The sequence below is a fragment of the Numenius arquata genome, chromosome Z, assembly GCF_964106895.1.
Source record: "Numenius arquata chromosome Z, bNumArq3.hap1.1, whole genome shotgun sequence".
Lineage (NCBI taxonomy): Eukaryota > Metazoa > Chordata > Aves > Charadriiformes > Scolopacidae > Numenius > Numenius arquata.
In genome coordinates this window covers 56,115,041-56,133,892 of record NC_133616.1, presented here as the reverse complement: position 1 = coordinate 56,133,892, position 18,852 = coordinate 56,115,041, and the positions used below count along the sequence as shown (strand labels likewise).

Below are 18,852 nucleotides of genomic sequence, written 5' to 3'. Positions count from 1 at the left end.
TCACATAGCCTCATAAGAAAACAGGGTAGTACAGCAACAAGCAGAGCATGACAGCCAAGAGCAGAGTTAGAAGACCACCTCAAGAAACCAGTTTGGGCATCATATTTAGATCTTGCCTTTACCAAGCCTCAAGAACAGGTGAAAGGTGTAAGGATTCAAGTTGGGTGCTACAGAAGTCTTCAGTAAGCCCAGAGAACTCCACGTGAAGCTACCACAGAGCACTTGCCACAAGTGGATTTATCCGGTAACAAACCAAGGCTTCTCCCTGAAGCTAAGAGCATTTTCTGAATACCTTCCTTACATTCAAAGTCTCAGACAAAGAACAGGCTTCTAAGACTTCAACACAAGGAGCTGAGCAGTAAGAGTTCACAAACTCTGAGAAGACATTTTTTTAAGTAGGCTACCCTGAAATCTCTCTTAGCTTTCAGACCTACTTCAAAGGCACTATTACAGATTCCCCTTGTCCCATTTTACATGGCACTCTCTAAGTCATGGGGGAGACACAGGAGATGTAGCTACTTAAATCAAGAGGGAAGCATTAGTGTTTTGCTATGCTAAGCTGTATGTTAACCCACATGAAGTTCTTGCTTGACAGGTTCAGTTGCTTACCATCACTCCTACTTGCCTTCTTCAAACTAAGGCAGCAAGCCTTGATTTTTGCACTGAGTACAGGATTTTTGAAAGCTACCTATTTTCTAATAAGGATGATGCTGCAGTGATACCACAGTTCACATTTGATATAGAAGCATTAAACAGGGGTACTTCTATGCAATCTATTATTATAGAATTGCTCATGCTACAGAGCAAAAGCAAGATACTTCTTGTGACTGTGACAGCAGCCAGAGGGTTAATAACAACTAATTCATTCAAAGGAAAAACTAAACAGTTGATATTAAGGAGGACAGTATCGTTCAAACTCAGGTGCATAAAGATACCATTACAAATTGAAGTTACAGACAGCAAAGGACTACCTGAGAAAGGTAAACCGTTTTTACAGAAGTGTTCTCTTCAATTTAGAAGTACATACAAAAGTCAATTTCTGTATAGATTCTTTTCTCCCTGTGGTAGATCCAAGTAATGCACTTGATCTTCACTTCCTCTTTCTATGATCCCTAACCCTCTCTCATTTTGTTTATCAATATCATCATCATCTTAATTCAGGAGCACAAGAACCTGTTATATTACTTAAATGACGAAGCTCCTTCAGTTGTCTTGTCACTGCAAAAAATACAAGCTATTCTGAACCAAGTATCAAACTGGGAGGGAGACCAAGCGAGGCTCTTATTATTTTTGAGCATACCATGGATGGTTATTCAGAAAAAGCCTACCAGAGGCAGGAAACAGTGAGCAAGGTACACTGCCTCATAATGCAGAGCAGAAAGCTAGTAAGGCAACCTCTATATTAAGGTATCCTAGGATTTGTACGTGTTTGTTTCTACAATCAGAGTTGACCTAAGTCCATGCAGCCACAAGATAAGGAAAGTAGGTTCCTCCTCCTACACAGTCATCACCTCCCCTGTTCATAACCCTCCTCAATGTTGAGCCCAGTGACTCCATCACACTGTTTGGCTGTTTTGAAGCGAAAACAAAACTAGAAGGGAAGGGAAGGTGAGAATATTGGGTTTGAGTTAGCAGAAACTACACAAGTTTAGATTGGCTTCAGCTCCAGTCCCACAGAGCTCACTTGAAGCCCCCAGTGAGGAAAATTCCAATGCTAATGCTCTTTAACTTCACTTGTGCTATGTGCTGTAGTCACCCAGAAGAGGGTAATACCATTAACCTACTTGACACTTATTAAGAGTAAATTATGCTGATTTTTAGGTTCTCATAGACGCTTAAGCTTCCAATGGAACTAAGTGATCTACGGTCTGAAATGCTGTCCAGACCCACACATGCTAGTGCTAGACAGAAACAGAGACCTGTTACATAGAAACTGCCCACTGACTGACTTCTAACATATCATGCGTGCAGTACTGGGTGCACTAAGTATATTAAAAATAAATCAAAAAGCTGAAGTAGAAAATGGAATCAAAATTCTGAAGCAGAGAATAAAAGAAAAGGTGACAGTTGCTTACTTTTGCCTCCCATTCCATTCCAGCAACGGAAATACCCAGCAATACAACCACTGTGATAGCCCCTATGATCCTGATATCATTCATTTCATCCACCATCAACGTTCCATTTTCCTAAGAAAAAAAAACACAAAGAAAAAAAACCTCAGTCATATGCTTTATCAAGTACCTATGTTCCCTACTGCAGAATATTGACCGTAATTTATTTAGACTAGAGTTAAACTTTATACCACAAGTTTACTCATATGAAAATCCCTGTATGGACACAAGTACTTTGGTTTCTCCCTTGTTTTAATACACTGAAACTTCTAAATGGAAATTATAATTTCCATTCACAGCCCATCTCCAGAGATAGCCTGTCTTCAACCGCCAGAGTTAGATTAATCAGCAAGGCAACTCCTATCTAACTACTATCTAACTACTAACATCTTGCACCTATACATGAATTTTACTTGTTGTTTGCTATTAATTATTTTAATGTACTCAAAACTTCTTCCCATCTACAAAAAGTATGGGGTTGAGTTCATATCAGCATTACATTTAATCAAAAAATCCAACAGACAAATGTTTGTGTTTAAATTAAGGAATTGTTTTTAATAAGCAGAACTCCTTTGAAAATGAGCTTACTATAAAATTAGTATGAACTACCACTTACAAGAAACAGTTCACTAATAAGAATCTCAGCAATAACAAATTATGATTGCGCATCATATACCTATATTGCCACTCTTCTCAACTGCTAGCTTGGACTTCACCACAAATTACACTTTTTATTTTTTTTAGGGAGATAAACAGTGTGGGAAGTTTCCATTTTACACCAATGATAATTTGGTTTTCTATCAAAAAGCTACTAAATTACAGTAGTATTCTACTAATATATCAGTAGTAACCTTGTACTTTGTTCCATGTCCTTGAACTCCATGTCCTTGAACTGGTCAAGGGCAACCCCCAATATCAATACAGGCTGGAGGATGAAGGGATTGAGGGTAGCCGTGGGGTACTGGTAGATGAAAAGCTGGACATGAGCTGGCAATGTGCGCTGGCAGCCCAGAAAGCCAACCATATCCTGGGCTGCATCAAAAGAAACATGGCCAGCAGGTTGAGGGAGGTGATTTTGCCCCTCTACTCCACTCTGGTGAGACCCCACCTGGGGTACTGCGTCCAGCTCTGGGGTCCTCAGCACAGGAACCACATGGACCTATTGGAGCAGGTCCAGAGGAGGGCCACAAAAATTATTAGAGGGCTTGAGCACCTCTTCCACAAAGAAAGGCTGAGAGAGTCAGGGCTGTTCAGCCCAGAGAAGAGAAGGCTCCAGGGAGACCATATTGCAGCTTTTCAGTACTTGAAGGGGGCTTATAAGAAAGATAGGGACAGACTTTTTAATAGGGCTTGTAGCAATAGGACAAGGGGTAATGGTTTTAAACTAAAAGGAGGAAGATTCACACTATATATAAGAAAATTTTTGTTATGATGAGGGTGATGAAACACTGGAACAGGCTGCCTGTGGAAGTTGTAGATGCCCCATCCCTGGAAGCATTCAAGGTCAGAGAATGGAGAGGGCTTTGATGAAACTTATTTAGTAAATGTTCGTGCTCATTGTAGGGGAATTGGACCTTTAAAGGTCCCTTCCAAGCCAAACCATTCTATGATTCTATGATTAGATGACAGACCAAAGTTGAATAGATAACCACTGTCCTTTATATAACCACTATCATCCATATACCTTGAGCAGCTCCACAACTGTCTCTGCAAAGCCAACAACATACATTGCTACTGCAACAGCATTGGCAAATGCAAAAATCAGACCTATGGCACCACCGAACTCTGGTCCCAGGCTTCTGGAAATTAAGTAATATGCTCCTCCTGAAAAAAAACAAAACAAACAAACAAAAAAAAAAAAAAAAAAAAGAAGAAAAACCCACATTACATGAAAGAGCCTAAGAATAGTCAGTCATCGGCAATTTAAAGTTTACACAAACGAGATCCTATTTATTCTTGCATCTTCAAAATAACCCAAAACTCAGTAATTTAGGGACAGGCATACTGAAGTTCCAGGAATACACTTCAAGTTTTTAAGAAAAGACACCAGTTGGAAATAATCACCTGACTTATGCAGCACATGATATTATTCAGCTATGCAACGGCTGAATATAGTTTTCTATAGTTTAAAAAAAAATTTGTAAAACAGAAGCAGCAGTATTACTGTGCTTTTTATTTCAAACTACTCAAAGCATTTGTACCTAGTTCTGCTATTACATATTTGCATTAGCTGTTGCTCTAAGAAAATGGTGAAGTAGACTAACAAACCCACTCAGGTTCCAAACGCCCATGACCTGTTTCTTAAAGCTCTGGTGTTAAGGGAATTTTCTGCTCTCCAACAGCACTCTTGAAACAATCCTATGGCCACTCTTTTTCAGAACCTATTCTTGACAAATACAACATCTCAAACCCTACATATGACAAATGGAAAACTGAGTATCTACAGCATTAGAGAAGAGTAAAATTTTAAAAATGTAGCAAAGACATATTCCTCCAAATTAAGGCTAAGCTTTCTAGAAGCAACAAAATGCTCCAGCTCCAGTCTGAAGTAACTGGGTGCACATTAAAAATTTGAAACAGGAAATCCTTAATTTCAGTACATTACAGTTCTTGCGCAAAACATATGGAGGTACCCAGCCTTCGACGTACTTTGCAAATGAGAAATTAACGTAAAGAAAATATTACTGTAATGTATGATTTTTCATAGGAACAACTGTGATTTTATTTTATAGTTCTTCCCATTCAGCACTTCACATTTTCTAATAAAGCATTATTTTGCAAGAGCGACTGAAAAAAAAAAAAGACTCTCATAAGAACAGGAAAATCCAATATGTATAACGCAATTTAAAAAACAAAAGGGCATCTAGAAATTAAGCTTGATATAATGCTAAGATTCATAGCTAGTCCTCCCCATTGGGTCTATTTAGTTTGTGACAGGTTTTTCTCTTCATTCTTAATTGAGAGAATTTTATAAGCTTCTATTTTAATTCCACCATATTTTCCGCTGGTAGCAGTCTTGTAATGTCATGAAGCAGTCTGAGCATGTCAAGGGCACCAAACACAAAACTATTTTATAGGAATTGCTGACAACAGCACATAAACCATAAAAAGAATGAAAGCCATCACCCTCAGGAAAGCTGGAGATAACCAAGTGTGTATAAAAAAAAAATCACATTAGAACATGTCTTTTTGCATGCTCACATATAGGTCAAGCTTACCCTTTTATAGGATGTGTTTTTTCATTAGTAAGTTTTATTTTAGGACATGAACACATGCAAGCACACAGGCGCACTCTTAACCAACCAGTGCAGATGCAGGAGAATATTAAGATCCTATTCATTTCTGGATATATGTCTCTCAAAAAATGTTTGTAATTCCAAAAATTAAGAGTAGTTAACATTTCTTCCACAGTGAAAAAGCAAGTCAATAGTCAGATCAAATTAGTAGGCTAATTATTGATATCTCAAATATAAGACTGCTTGGTCAACTACAGAACATAAGGAAGACTCTGCTCCTCAGAAAACTAACTCTTCTGTACATTTCACACATGCTGTTTCTTCTCTGTTGCTAAAGAACTAAGTTAGAGGTTCCATTCTTAAGGTGTATGCTTCAGAGTAATGAAAGCTTTAAAAGCTTTATGAAAGTAGGTTTACCTCCTCTTACAAACCCATTTGTGGCTATTGCTGAAGTAGACAGTCCTGTAATAGTTGTCACAACAGTGGCCATTCCAATAACCACAACAGACAGACCTTTTGGAAAAAGAGGGGGGAAAAGGTGTAAGTCCAGCAGTATTAAAATGAACAAATCTTCAACTTAACTTGGTTTATAGAATTAGCCTTGCAAATACAGCGTAAATTTACTGAATGTGTGTGGCTCCACACATTCAAACAAAAGCTTCTTCACTCCTCTTTTGTACTGAGAAGTTTCCAGGATACAAACAAAACTGGACAAATGTTCTCTTTAATTAGCAGGGTAAAAGCTGTATCCTAGAAGCTTTAAGGAAACACATGCCTTTTGCAGGTGAAAGCTTTGCTGCAGTCCAATACTAAATTAAGCCTTTGAAGAAAACTGTTTATGTATCACAGTCTATATGCAGACTATAAACTTTTGATCTCTGGTTATTATCTCTACAGTTCACTGAACACTTAAAAAATGTCAATTTTAAATTACATCCCTTATAGCTAAATGAAAAAAATCTAAGTAACTTCATACTGCATAAAGTTTTGATAAGTATAAACTACCTTAAAAACTGGCAACATTAAGGTCATTTTCTACCTGTTTTAAGTGTAAATTCAGGATTAACACCTCTTTTGGATCATGTTTAAAAGTCACTGAAACAAAATTACAGCATTAGTACACATACCTATCCCAGCTTGTCCTACAATCCATGACAGTCTGATGAAGAGCATCACACCCCAAATATTTAACATACATCGTACCTAAGATAAAACAGAAATTTTACATAGGTTAGGTCTCACATCTGCATTTCCACTAATTCTTCATTTCGGTTTTTAATGTTGTTGAAGTTATCTTGCAGTCTTTCCTCACTACTTTTCAAATTATTTCACCAGAATAGATTTTTTTTTAATTAGACAAGTTTAGGTTTGATAAACTTAAAAATATGAAAAGGGAACTAAATATGATTAAAAAGTTGCTACCTTAAAGTTACAGTAATTCAGTATCTGACACACTCTATCCGGACTGAACAGTAAAAATGATTTAGAGCCAAACATTCAGGATCCAAAATTCATATTACAGAACACATAACTAAAAATAAGATTGTGGGCTCTATGGTGATCGTGAAGTCTGCAATCCCAGTTCAGCTCTCCCACAAATCTCCCTCCAAAAAGCAATACCCTATTAAATAATTTATTCTTTAAAACAAACAAACCAAAAAAACCCAAAAAACCAAACAACTTCCACAGCTTCTCAGTCATAGAACTTTTCTATCCTACATCACAGGCGCAGGCTAACAGGATGGAGGTGGGGGGGAGGTAGGCAGGGTGGTGTTGATGGTTTGGGTTTTTGGTCTCATATTTTAAACTCTTAGTCCTCAATAGAGTTTGCACCATACAAGAATTTAGACAGAAAACTAACAGCAGGTCTTAGGGCTCTCTCTTACCTAAAGAGCATGATACCAATCCTACAAGAACTTCAGCTGGTCATTAGGACTAGAAGGGAGACAAGGATCTCTCCAAACAAAAGTAAAAAGTTTTCAGAGATTTAAAAAGGCTTTTGCAAAATGTAGATCACCTGAACTGGAAACATTCACCCAGGTGGCTTATGCCTACTAGGAAGTACTAACTGCAACTTTCAAACCACTGAAAAGGAGGAGATCATCCTCCTCAAAGCTTTTAAATAGACTTTGGAAGAAAACAGCAACACTTATCCCATAACTCTTTAATGCTTAGAATCGTTGTTTACAAAAATAGTTCAATATAGAATTTGGGTTTGGAAATTCAAAGTTGCTTCATACCTGCTTTAAAATTAACAACCCTGTCCTTGGTTGGAATGCATCAATGGAAGTCTGTGATACCTGTTTCACAGCTACCACAGGCACTCTCCTTCTCACCAGGGTAGGGAATATGGCTACTTCAAGACTTGCAAGAAAGCTGCTAATACACAGTGGCAGCTTGCTGAACTAAAGTTAGGCATTCCGAATCCTCAAGTTCAGCATGCTTTAACCACCTGTTGCATTTGAGGCCACCACTATAAATTCTTACAGCTTTGGAGAGTACATATTAATCATGGTTTCTCTTTGCCAAAATATCAAAAATAAAATAATATGAACTTGTAATAAAATCCCCCATGTCACCCTTAATTTTTCACTATTCCAAATGAGGACAGACTCAGTTTTTTCCACCATGACTATACTATCTTTAGCATTAAGACTTCCACAGCTTAGGAGAAGATGACTTTTTGTAACAGTTCAACAAAATTTAAATACTTAATCCTGGTCAAGTTTTGCCATATACACGTAAGTACTCCCCTCAACACAGTATTTTTTACTTCTCTAAAAATAAATAGGTAAACCTCACATTTTCTAACACTTCAGTCCAAAATGTTACAGATGGAAAGTGAACACACATTACGTGTATTCTCTCCATTTGCATTTGCCTTTGTCACTTAAGATTAATATGTAGTTTTTCTATTACATACGAATACTTATATAATCTTTTTCCTTCTTGGAAATTATGCAACATCAAAATTGTAAAACCTGTGCCAAGAAACCATGATCCCTTCAAATCCTGATGTCCTGAAGTATTTACTTCCTTAAAATTCAGTACAAGTAAGAGCAACCCTTCCTAAAATTATGGCATTTTCCACGTCTCATAGATATAACCTTTTCTTTATACAGCGCTGTCACCATCCCTCTCAAAAAAGGTTATTAAAAAGGTCCTACCTGTAAGAAACTGAAGTACAAGACATCAAACTTACCAATACACCTTTTATCCAGCCGAACTTGACCACCCCTTTGCTATCAGGTGTGTAAGTGGCAGATGCTTCTCCAGCTGGTGTGCCTTCTTCACCATTTGCATAGCCATCTTCAAAGGGCTCCTTGGAAATAAAAAAAAAATAATCTTTTATGTGATTAACAGACTAGAGAGAGCATCTGATACATTGTAAAAAAATAAATCTACTTGTGCAAATAGAAAAATTAAAGAACGACACAGCAGAATTATTAAGTCTTTCCTTTATGTTCCTTGCATGAGGCACATCTCACCAATTTCAAGGAAAATAGAACAAAATTACACAAACCACTTGTGTATTCTACTTCAGTTAAAGCAAACTGTTAGGAGTCAGAGCGAAAAATATTTTTAAGAATCAGTTCTACAGCCCTAAGAAACAAACATCTGGTCTTTTAAAAAAAGAGCTACAAGATTTCAAATGCAGCGACTTCTACAGCACAGGAAGTTTTATTTCTTAATCTGAAAGTGTATACTGTTCTACTATGTTACTGGTCTCAGCTATAGCATTTCCTGTAGTTCAGACTTAAGCTGTCATTTGATCAATTTTTCAGGAAATAAATTATTTACCTCTCTGCAAACTATTCTACTAGTCATTGTAAGATGATGCTGGTAGAAAGGAGGGTGGGAGAGTGGCATTTCAGGGAGAAGGAGGGAAGAGAAGACTCTTCCACTCTTCCTCATTCAAAAGGAAAGGATGACAAATGAGAAAACATCAATCCCATGGAGCAACCTGTGGCTGGTTTTTCTTTATAATCCAACTCAACCTTACAATGCAGAAATCTCAACTGTTTGGTACATATTAAAAGTAGACATGTATATACACATGCTTGTTGCATGCTTGCTTTGAACGAGGCAGTTTTGTTTTGCCAAGCCAGGTGAACACCTAAACATTTAAACTCAACTTAAATATTTTCTACACTTGCTGTAAGAAACCTCCTGGAAAGCACTCTAAGCGAAGTATGTTAGTTATCCAAGGCAACAAGTATAAAGAATGAATATACTAGAAAGACCCTGAATACCATTCAGAGAATACTATTCAACAAACCAATTCAAGCAGTATTAGTGAAGCATCCTGCATCCCAGAGGGCTTAGAAAACATTTAAGCAATTACAGGTTCAATCCCAATGAGGTAAAGGGCAAAACTCTCATTTGCCAAGTAAGACACAAAACAGACTGGACCCAAATTATGCTTTCAAGAGGTATGTTCAATGCCGACGGGACACAGTAAGAAAGTTTAATTTGAGATATTTAATTAAATTATTTCTCTCCCTTATACAGTAACACCAAATATACCACCAGCACGGAGTCCAGAAGACACACTTATAGAACCGTCACTTAGGGTGTCATCCATAGCCCCTTACCATCAGCAGTAAACACACAAACAGATTAAAAAAAAAAAAATCAGGTTATGTCAACCTTATCCAGAGGTCATTAGCACAGATTCGTGTCTGTGCTTCTCCCACTGAATCTGCACTATGAAATTCTCATAGAAACATTTCTTCTGCAACACATCTGGAGATCCTTTATGGCATTATCAGTTTGCACGTCATTACCTTCAACAGATAGCTGTCTTAAATACGTTTTCTTGTCTCCAGAAGGAATTACAAAAGAATCTAGATATGTTTATACACATATATATACACACATATACATTTTTATGTATATGTCTAAATGTGTTATATACTTTAACAGAGAACAAAAAGAAACATAACAGGAAATTACCCGGTTTGCTGAACTGCAACTTTTCTGGATAGAAGAGAACTAAAGGCTGTAGTTTCGTGGAAGATTTGCATAGCCTTTTACCAGATTAATCTATTGATTTGCTGATTATATGTATTCAGGCACTCAAACCAAATCAAGCAAGAAGTGGTGTGTGATTCATTTGGAGTGGTAAGAAGAAGAGTGAGGACCAAAAAAGAGAATTACCATGCTGCTACATTTAAGATTGTACACAGAAATAACTCTAGCATGTCTATGTCAAGAAGCATAATAATAATTAACTAGTTTTAATTTAATACATACAGCTAGAAGCGACTTATTTGCTGAGCCTATGCTGACCTGCCTAAACCAGAACTAAGGAAATGGAAAGCCCTCTAATTGGGCTCCTCACCCAACCTGGATGCATCTGAAGCTCACAATAGAAAATAATGAGCCAACATAACGCCCTGCTCTGACACCCTTGAGTACTCGTCCTTCACATGACTTTCCTAGATATGCAGAAATAAACCTCAAAACTCTTCTAGGTATTAATGTCTCCCTCATTGGATTCTGATGTTTCCAGCAGCGCTTACCAAAAATTTCTTCACACTTCTCCCCCACCCACCTTCAGAAGTGGGGAAGAAAAAATTTTTAAAAATAGATTACAACAACGGTCAGATTAATAAATGTTCAAACCATGACAACAAAATCTCCAAACAAGCATGCAACAGTAACTGTGTATTACTATTCTTTTATATTAAATCCATTCTTATTTCTCATAGAAAAGCTTCACATTATACTTGCAACAAACTCAATTTTAAAACATTGCATAAGGGGAGTCATAATAATATTATCCAAGCAGTTTTTCTGCTTTGGCCAAGAAAACTGCCACCATTTGATAACATCTCCTGGTACTAAAAAAAGGCATGTTATATCATAAATATACATTAACAATAAAACTTTTCTTTGAAAAGACTGGTCAGAGAGAACCAAGGATGAGCTAGAAGAAATCTGCATCGTCATGTTCTAAAATACTGAAACATTATATGCAACTATTAATGCTGTAATACTGCATCACAACACTTTTTTCTAAAAAAAAAAAAGTTAGAAGGCTTCATTTACTACACGTTTAGGTTTTAGGAAAAGGTGGAGAATATCCTAGTATCTAGCGTAAGGAACAATTATACACTTGAGCATAAGACCATGGCTGGCCAGGTATTTTTAGAACCTGCACACATGGACAAGATGACCTCCAGAGGTCACTTCTAACCTCAACCATCATGTGATAGCTACACATTTCACCATAATGCTCAAACAAGCCCACAGCTCAGCCTGTTGTGTTCTGGGAAGGAGATAATGGCTCGTAACTGGTATTTTGAGTTATCAGTTACCAGATCAGCTCCCAGAGACGCGCACTGTGAACACAAGAAAGTTTTGTTCTGTATGTCTTGTCTCTCCACACTATGCAATATTTCTTCGGAAAAGTATTTTGAAGCACATGCAAAAAGTAATAACTGAAAGGTTATTGCTGGTTATCAGTGCTAGTGGGTGCCTGATAAAGCACCAGTCAGAACAGATATTACAGAGTGTGGGCACAACAGAATTCCACTACACAAAGCTCCAAGTTCAGTCCTTTAATGCAAGATTAAGAAAACACAACTGTGGTCTCAGCTGTAAATAAAGCAGGCATAGTATTTTTCATGCTTGTGCTCATGAGGAAACAATGCTTCTACTCAAGTCACATACTGAATGGAAAAAAACACACTAGCACTATTTTAGAATAGCAATGCATGTATGGTAAGATCTTCATAAACAGTAAAAAACACTAACACATTGTGGATTTAGAGGGGGTGTAACAAAAGCAGAAAGAAAAGAGAAGGTTTTAGCATTTCACATCAGAAATTCTCTTATTAACACAATTTTTTAATCAAAATATGGTCTTTTATCTAATCAGTCCAAAGAACACTCAGTTTATGGTGTTCGCTTGCACTGTTAAAGGTAAAATAAGATACATTCACATGTTAACAATTCTATCTTACACTGATAGGAATTTAGCCAATAAACAGTTAAATTCTGTTCCTACACAGAAATTTCTATTACTGTACCACAGTGCACTGAAAAGTACAGATAATCTACTATTTCATCTCCAGAACCGGATCATAACAGTAAGTTATTTGTGCCAACTGTGAACAGTCTCCACATTTATTAGAAGTGGATTAGTAATGAGAAAAAACTTGCTAGCCAGAAGAGATCTGAAATTTTTCACACACAGTTTGAAATACACTGGTTCCTGGAAAAGTTTCTCATTGGTAAAAATTGTTATTTCGTTTTATTGAGAATTCTTGATAGTGGTGTATGTCATGCAGCACATTTATTTGTGGTGAACTTACCTAGATCCCATCTTAAAGGCAACACACTTGGCTACGTTGAATCGTATGAGGTATCTGCTTCAAGTACCACAACACAGAAGCTCCAAGAACTGGACAACCAACAAGTTTGTGTATAAGACTACGTGGTTCTTCTTCAGGCAGACAGCTTTTCTGCGGTCTGCCCAATTTGGCATGTCCCAAGCAGTAAGTAACTTCTTTAGCTAACCCTTCCCATTGCCATTACTCTTGTGAAAAGAGGAGGCCAAAGAAGCATCCAAGATTAGAGCATTTAACTGCTCTTTTTCCATCTCTCAAGTTTGATCATTTATGGGTTTGGTACATGCCATATAGTATGGGCTTCTCCTCATACAAATTCCTTAGAAAGGCTTCACAACAGTAACTTTTTCTTGTCTTAGTAAGACACAGTACCGAAGCTGGATTAAATAGCTAATACTATAAAAACATTGAAGAAAGTCAAGAATCTAGTCTTTTCAAGATCCAAATTCTGCAAGAAAATACAAAAATGGCATTTCACTATATTTAATCAAGAGTACAGCTGCTTACATTTACAACTGCTTTGTACGTACAGATTCCAATACTGAGCATGGTGCTCTCACCATTTAACACACTTACTGAGATCAGAAAATAAGGGGAGACACCTGAGAACCGTCTTTCACCAACAGAGATACTAACAGAACAATTCTGTCCAGCAATGGGTCTCCGTTCTCACCAGCTACAGTTGAAGCCTCAACAACAAGATCATGCTTTTACCTGCTAGGAGTTTTGATGTTAGAGGTGTTGTGGCAATCATGACAGAGAGTGGAATCTTTCTTCACAAAAGCTAGAGACTTGCACACATCTTCTGCACTCCTTCAATACAGCTTCCAGCATTATTGCCAAGCTGTTCACTATACCTTACCATAACAATGTCTTGTTTCCACCTCACAAAGGTTAACATTTTAGGTAACACCACTCTTAAGAAATTCCTTTTTGCGGAAGGAAGCAACCAGTAAAATGTATTGATCCAGCTGTAGAGTGCCAGATGCCTCACAGTGGAAGAATCATTACTTGTAGAGATTTTTTCCTAAGTAGCCCAACTCCATAGCTGCACGTAGTTAATACTATGGCTACTCAAGTACAAAACTTGACAGTACATGTCTTCAGAGTTGACAAAGCTCAAAATGTACACGGAGGAAAAGCTTATGAACATTTCATTTTGCTTTTCTAATTCATATATACTTTAGCCAGAGTGTGAATAAAATAAAAATGACAGATGAAAGTAAGTTATCAAAGAGCAGCAGAATTAACATCTTTGCCCCAGAAGATGCTAATACTTCCCATGACTGTTAAAGACTAGAAACCTTTTCTTGGTTGAGCAAGTTTTTCACTTTCCTGTGGGACAAGGCCTGAAGAGCAGAACCCCGGGTACTGCTCAGTTAACAAGCCGGGACATGTTGGAACTTGTAGGCCATAAACTGAGGGTGGTCCTGACTATAAAGGGTTAGACAAGAACCTGAAAACAGGTACTTGACAAATGTTGCCACACTGAGATGGGCAGCATTGAGATGGGCAAGTTCCTGGCGCCCTGCTTAAAAAGGCCTTAAGGACTGAGTCGTTAAGTCCTCAAGATAAGCTATGGTTGTTGGTATGATAATATATCACTGACCAATCAGATGCAGCCGTGCGAGCAGTGTGTGTTCAAAAAGACCAATCAGTTTAAAACACGCAGCCAAAGTAAGCATGTATAAAGGAATGATGTTATACAATAAATGAACATTTTGCTTGCATCAAGCTGTGTCCCGTCTCTCAATCGCTGCAAACTGGTGACCCCGACGTGATGGGTTTATGAATCGCCTAGCTGAGCGACTTGCTGCGAGTCCCACAGAACTTTGAATGAGCTGCTGAAAGGAAGCAGGAGCTGGCCGGCCTGAAATCCCTCCGGAGTAGAGAGGTGAGCTGTGGGAAACGTGGGGAATCAAGCGTCTTCCCCGGAAAGAGACGTATGTGAACTTATGGAAGGTCTACTTAAAAAGCATGGGAAAAATATTTCTGGGCAAGACCTCAAGGCAATGCTTAAATGGGTGCAGGTGAAAATACCCACTGTAACTGCATCGAGTTTTTTTACTTGGGAACTAGATGTATTGCATGCGTAGAATAACTGCACAGAATAATCCTCCTGCCATCAGTGTTTACCTCTGATGCAACAGTGACTAACTTTGCAAACAGTTTGTACTGGCAGAAATATATTTAAGGGTGATACTGTACTACCAAAGAATAAGCCAGCTATTAAACGTTGATACAGTTTATAGTGTTTTACAGTCAAACACATCTGTTGGCTAAACACTGCTTTTGCAGCATGCTAGTGTTCGCAGTCATGAAGTTCCCAGTTTGGGCCTAAGGGTCTTTGATAAGCTGTTTATATGTTTTAATGCTTTTATCTAGCCAGCAGTGAAAGAAACCAAATGCACCGAGTTCCTTTCCCAAATGTCTAAACTCTGTGGAATGGTTTTAAGCATATTGTTATCCAGGGACATAAGAGAGTTCTGTGATTAACAACTTATCAAGAGAAGTCTCAAATTTGATTGTCTGACTAAGAATACAAAGTGTTTTAGTACTTAAATATGAGAGAGGAAAAGTAAGTTCTCACCAGTCTTTGACTTGATCTAGTGACACTGACTATTGCTTGTAACTATTTTTTCAACCAACCACTGTTCAAAATGGCTGAGACACTCTAGTTAACTTTGCTTTGTAGACTAACAACAAATCACAGCAAGTTTTTGTACCAAGTTTGAAAAACGCTTCTGCCAGGTCTGACAGCTTGCAAGTGGTTTTTTTTTTTTGTAAGGGAAATAAACAGCTATAAAAAGAGAGAGTGCGTATGGTAGGTAATTACTATTAAAATACCTTACTCTACATAACATTCTCTTAAGGGACAGCAAGTACTGGCAGGAACAGTCTATTTTGTAAACCAGTAACACTAGCAATACTGTTGTCGACAAACAGCTATTTTCTTCTCCATACTGATCTGTTTCAGTAATGCAAATTTTTGTTTTTTTTAGATATCCTCATTACTTTCATTTACACCAATTTAAGCCTCCCTCCCATTAAAACCCCAGAACTATACAGTAAATATCAATATCCAAACCTGACCGAAACATTTACTTAAGAAAGGCATTTTGTTGTTTAGTCCTATGAAATGATGCAAAAGAATCTTGATAGACCCTGGAACTAGAGATTAACACAACTGAAACTCAATGCCTACAAAACCAAAGTAATATGGAAAAAAAAAACCCAAAAATACGCTGTCTACATCTTTCACCACCCTTGAAAGAATTCGCTTTCTGGCCTACCCTAAATACTTTCAGAAGATTATCACTGCATTACACAGAAACACTTGAAAAGATTATAAAACCAGAAAAATTATTCTGTAATGAGTAAATCAAGAAAAAAAATAAAAAAAACCCCTGTCATACACCTGAACTTTAAATATTGCACACAGTTCTAGTTCTTCCTCACCATTCCTTTGCTGGAATAAGGACAGTGATAGGGTCATCATGAGTTAGCGTGGAAACTAAGAACTAGTGTGCCTAACTCTCAATTAATGCTTTGTAACAGCCCTCATTCTAATGAAAGAGCAGTGAAAGTTCACATTCTAAAACTGGAAGTAGGTTATCGTTTTCTACATTTTAATTACAGCACTAATTTACATTTTACCAACAGATGTAATAGCCTGAATCTTTGGTACTTCAAACAGGGTGGTAATCCAAGTGAACAGCTACCTTCCACTTAAAGATGGCTACTCAGAGAGAGTACTTACACAGACACACAGAACAGTTTACAAATTCCCGATAATTTGTTAGTTAAAAACAAACTTGCAAAGTTAGAAAAACAGATTCAAGTGTTCAGATTTTTCAGGAGTTAGATGGGAACCTTGAGTGATTAGTATTGCCACCAGCAGAAAAACCCAGTCGGGTAGCACATGCAAAAGAAAACACAGTAGAAGACATGTTCCAGACATCTCTGACTGCCTCAACTCCTTCTTAGCATTCTCTTTAAAAAGCAAACTCAAAAACCACACACTTTCAGGGAACATTGCTAGTCATTGTGCAACAGCTAGCTGTTGACAGCAGTTCAGATAATTCAGCAGTCGTATTAGGTGCTTTACTGCTTGGTTTTAAACACAGAATGAATTACAGCAAATTTGCCAGTAGAATTTATAATTCCCACTCCTAGTTTGAAGCACATGTAAAATGCTACTACTATACTGTGGTTCCCGTATGCTTACAGTCATAAGCTAAAAAAGCCTACTAACCCATTAAATGGCACCCAGCAGTTACCTAGAGCAACCAAAGATAAATTACTCAGATAAAACATGATCTGTTCTTAAAACTCAGGATTCCCTTGGAATCAAACGTGAGCAGCCTCAGCCATTGGTTACTTGCCTCAATGAAAGGAAATCCTTTTAAAGTTTGCAGCCAAGAGATCAAAACTTAAGTGCTTTGACTGTATTACCTTGTCTACAATTACAAATTTAAAATACAGCAGCAAATGCTTTTGGCATCCACTTCCAGAGATTTTAAAAGAGATTGCATCGAACACTGAACATTAATGTTATCTTAAGCTGAAATTAAAGTCTGTTGTACTTTGATTAGAGTGGAACAATTTTAAACAGAAGAAATTTATAGTTACAATTAACATGTCAACTGAAGAATTAGCCAGCTACGTGTCTCTTCCATCAGCTTGTATTTCAATGTCTTGCAACTCAATACTGATTTTAACAGAGAAACATAAGGCAATATTTTTGTGTGTGCACAAGTGTATAGAAAATATATTTTTTTTTTTTTTTGATTTTAAAAGACATTTTTACTTTAATTATTTTAAAGGGATAGAGAATCATCCATTCTTCCTCCCAACTCTTACAAGTAGTATGACGTATCAACCAGGCTATCAAGACTGTTAATCAAGAAACCTTCTTAGGTACTTGATTTCAGCTTAGGAATAAATCATTGTTCTTGCAAAGTGGTATACTTCTAAAGGATAGATTGGAGCCTTGTTTAGAAAGCACACCATCACTTACCGTCTTACATGCATACAATTTTTTTGCCTGATCTCTAAGCTTACTAACCACACGAAGGCTGTAGACTTCTCTCTTTAAGGAGATGATTACAGTCCTCCCCTCCTAATACAGGATGGATACAAACTGCAATCTGATAGACACTTGCTTGAAGGAAAAGGTCTGAAATCAATTTGGAAATGAAGCAACAGCAAAACTGCCCATACTTAATGAGCACTTTAACTGGTGACAACAGACAGAATCTGGTCCTTGACCGATCCTGATGAACTTATCATAGCAGTATTCTACAGCCACTAACCTGTGGTGTCACTTAAGTAACCCAGGCATTAGAACATTGCTTAATATTCCACGGGTGCTGTCATCCCTTCCTCTACCTGCTTTCTCTACTGCATCACCAGGAGTTTTGAGTTTTCAGCCCTTTATAAGCCAAACAAAATAAAAAAGTTTCAATGCTTTCCCAAGCATCACATCAAAATAAAGGTAGATTAGTAATCAGTGCCTCTGGAAACAGCAAGTGCCAACACCATTTGATCTAGTTGTCATAACATCAGCATAGGAAGTTCAGGTTCAAATCTTTGCCGTCCAAAAAGAGAAGGACTAGGCATGTTTACATAAGAGAAATTCCAGAGGAAAGCACTGAATTCTAGATAGCAATGCAAAGGCTGACATTTGAAAGCCTGCAACCTACAGTGTGACCAGATGGATCCTTTTGAGTAGTTTTTACGTGACATGGCAGCAGAGTTCTGTTGACATCTACAGGTATGCAAGAGCAGTACCTTTCTCAAATATGAATAGTATTTTTTTTCTCCGTAACAAAAACATTACTTAAAGAACAAGAGCATTTTGCAAAACCATCAAGATAGAAAAAAAAAAAACAACCCTCTCTACATCTTGATTCATACATCCCTCCGTGAGCAGAGGACAATACGAATACTCTGGGTACGACCATCAGGAGAATTAGAGACAAATAAGAAAAACCTCTTTTCAGCAGCTACACCATGTGGCCACCCCATACATAGATTCATAGATTGGTCCAGGCCGGAAGGGACCTCCAAAGGTCATCTAGTCCGACCTCCCCGCAGTCAGCAGGGACACCCCCAACTAGACCAGGTTGCCCAGGGCCTCGTCGA

General features: G+C 37.6%; 1 protein-coding gene across 1 annotated transcript in view; it reads right to left on the bottom strand.

The window, feature by feature from the left end:
* SLC12A2 (solute carrier family 12 member 2) overlaps nt 1-18,852 on the bottom strand; it is a 68,061-nt gene that overhangs the window by 35,614 nt on the left and 13,595 nt on the right. Inside the window, exons 2-6 of the mRNA XM_074166842.1 lie at nt 8,550-8,669; nt 6,475-6,550; nt 5,765-5,860; nt 3,796-3,935; nt 2,076-2,186 (exon numbers count right to left, since the gene is read on the bottom strand). Coding sequence (XP_074022943.1) covers nt 2,076-2,186; nt 3,796-3,935; nt 5,765-5,860; nt 6,475-6,550; nt 8,550-8,669 — 543 coding nt within the window. The remainder of the gene's footprint in view (nt 1-2,075; nt 2,187-3,795; nt 3,936-5,764; nt 5,861-6,474; nt 6,551-8,549; nt 8,670-18,852) is intronic.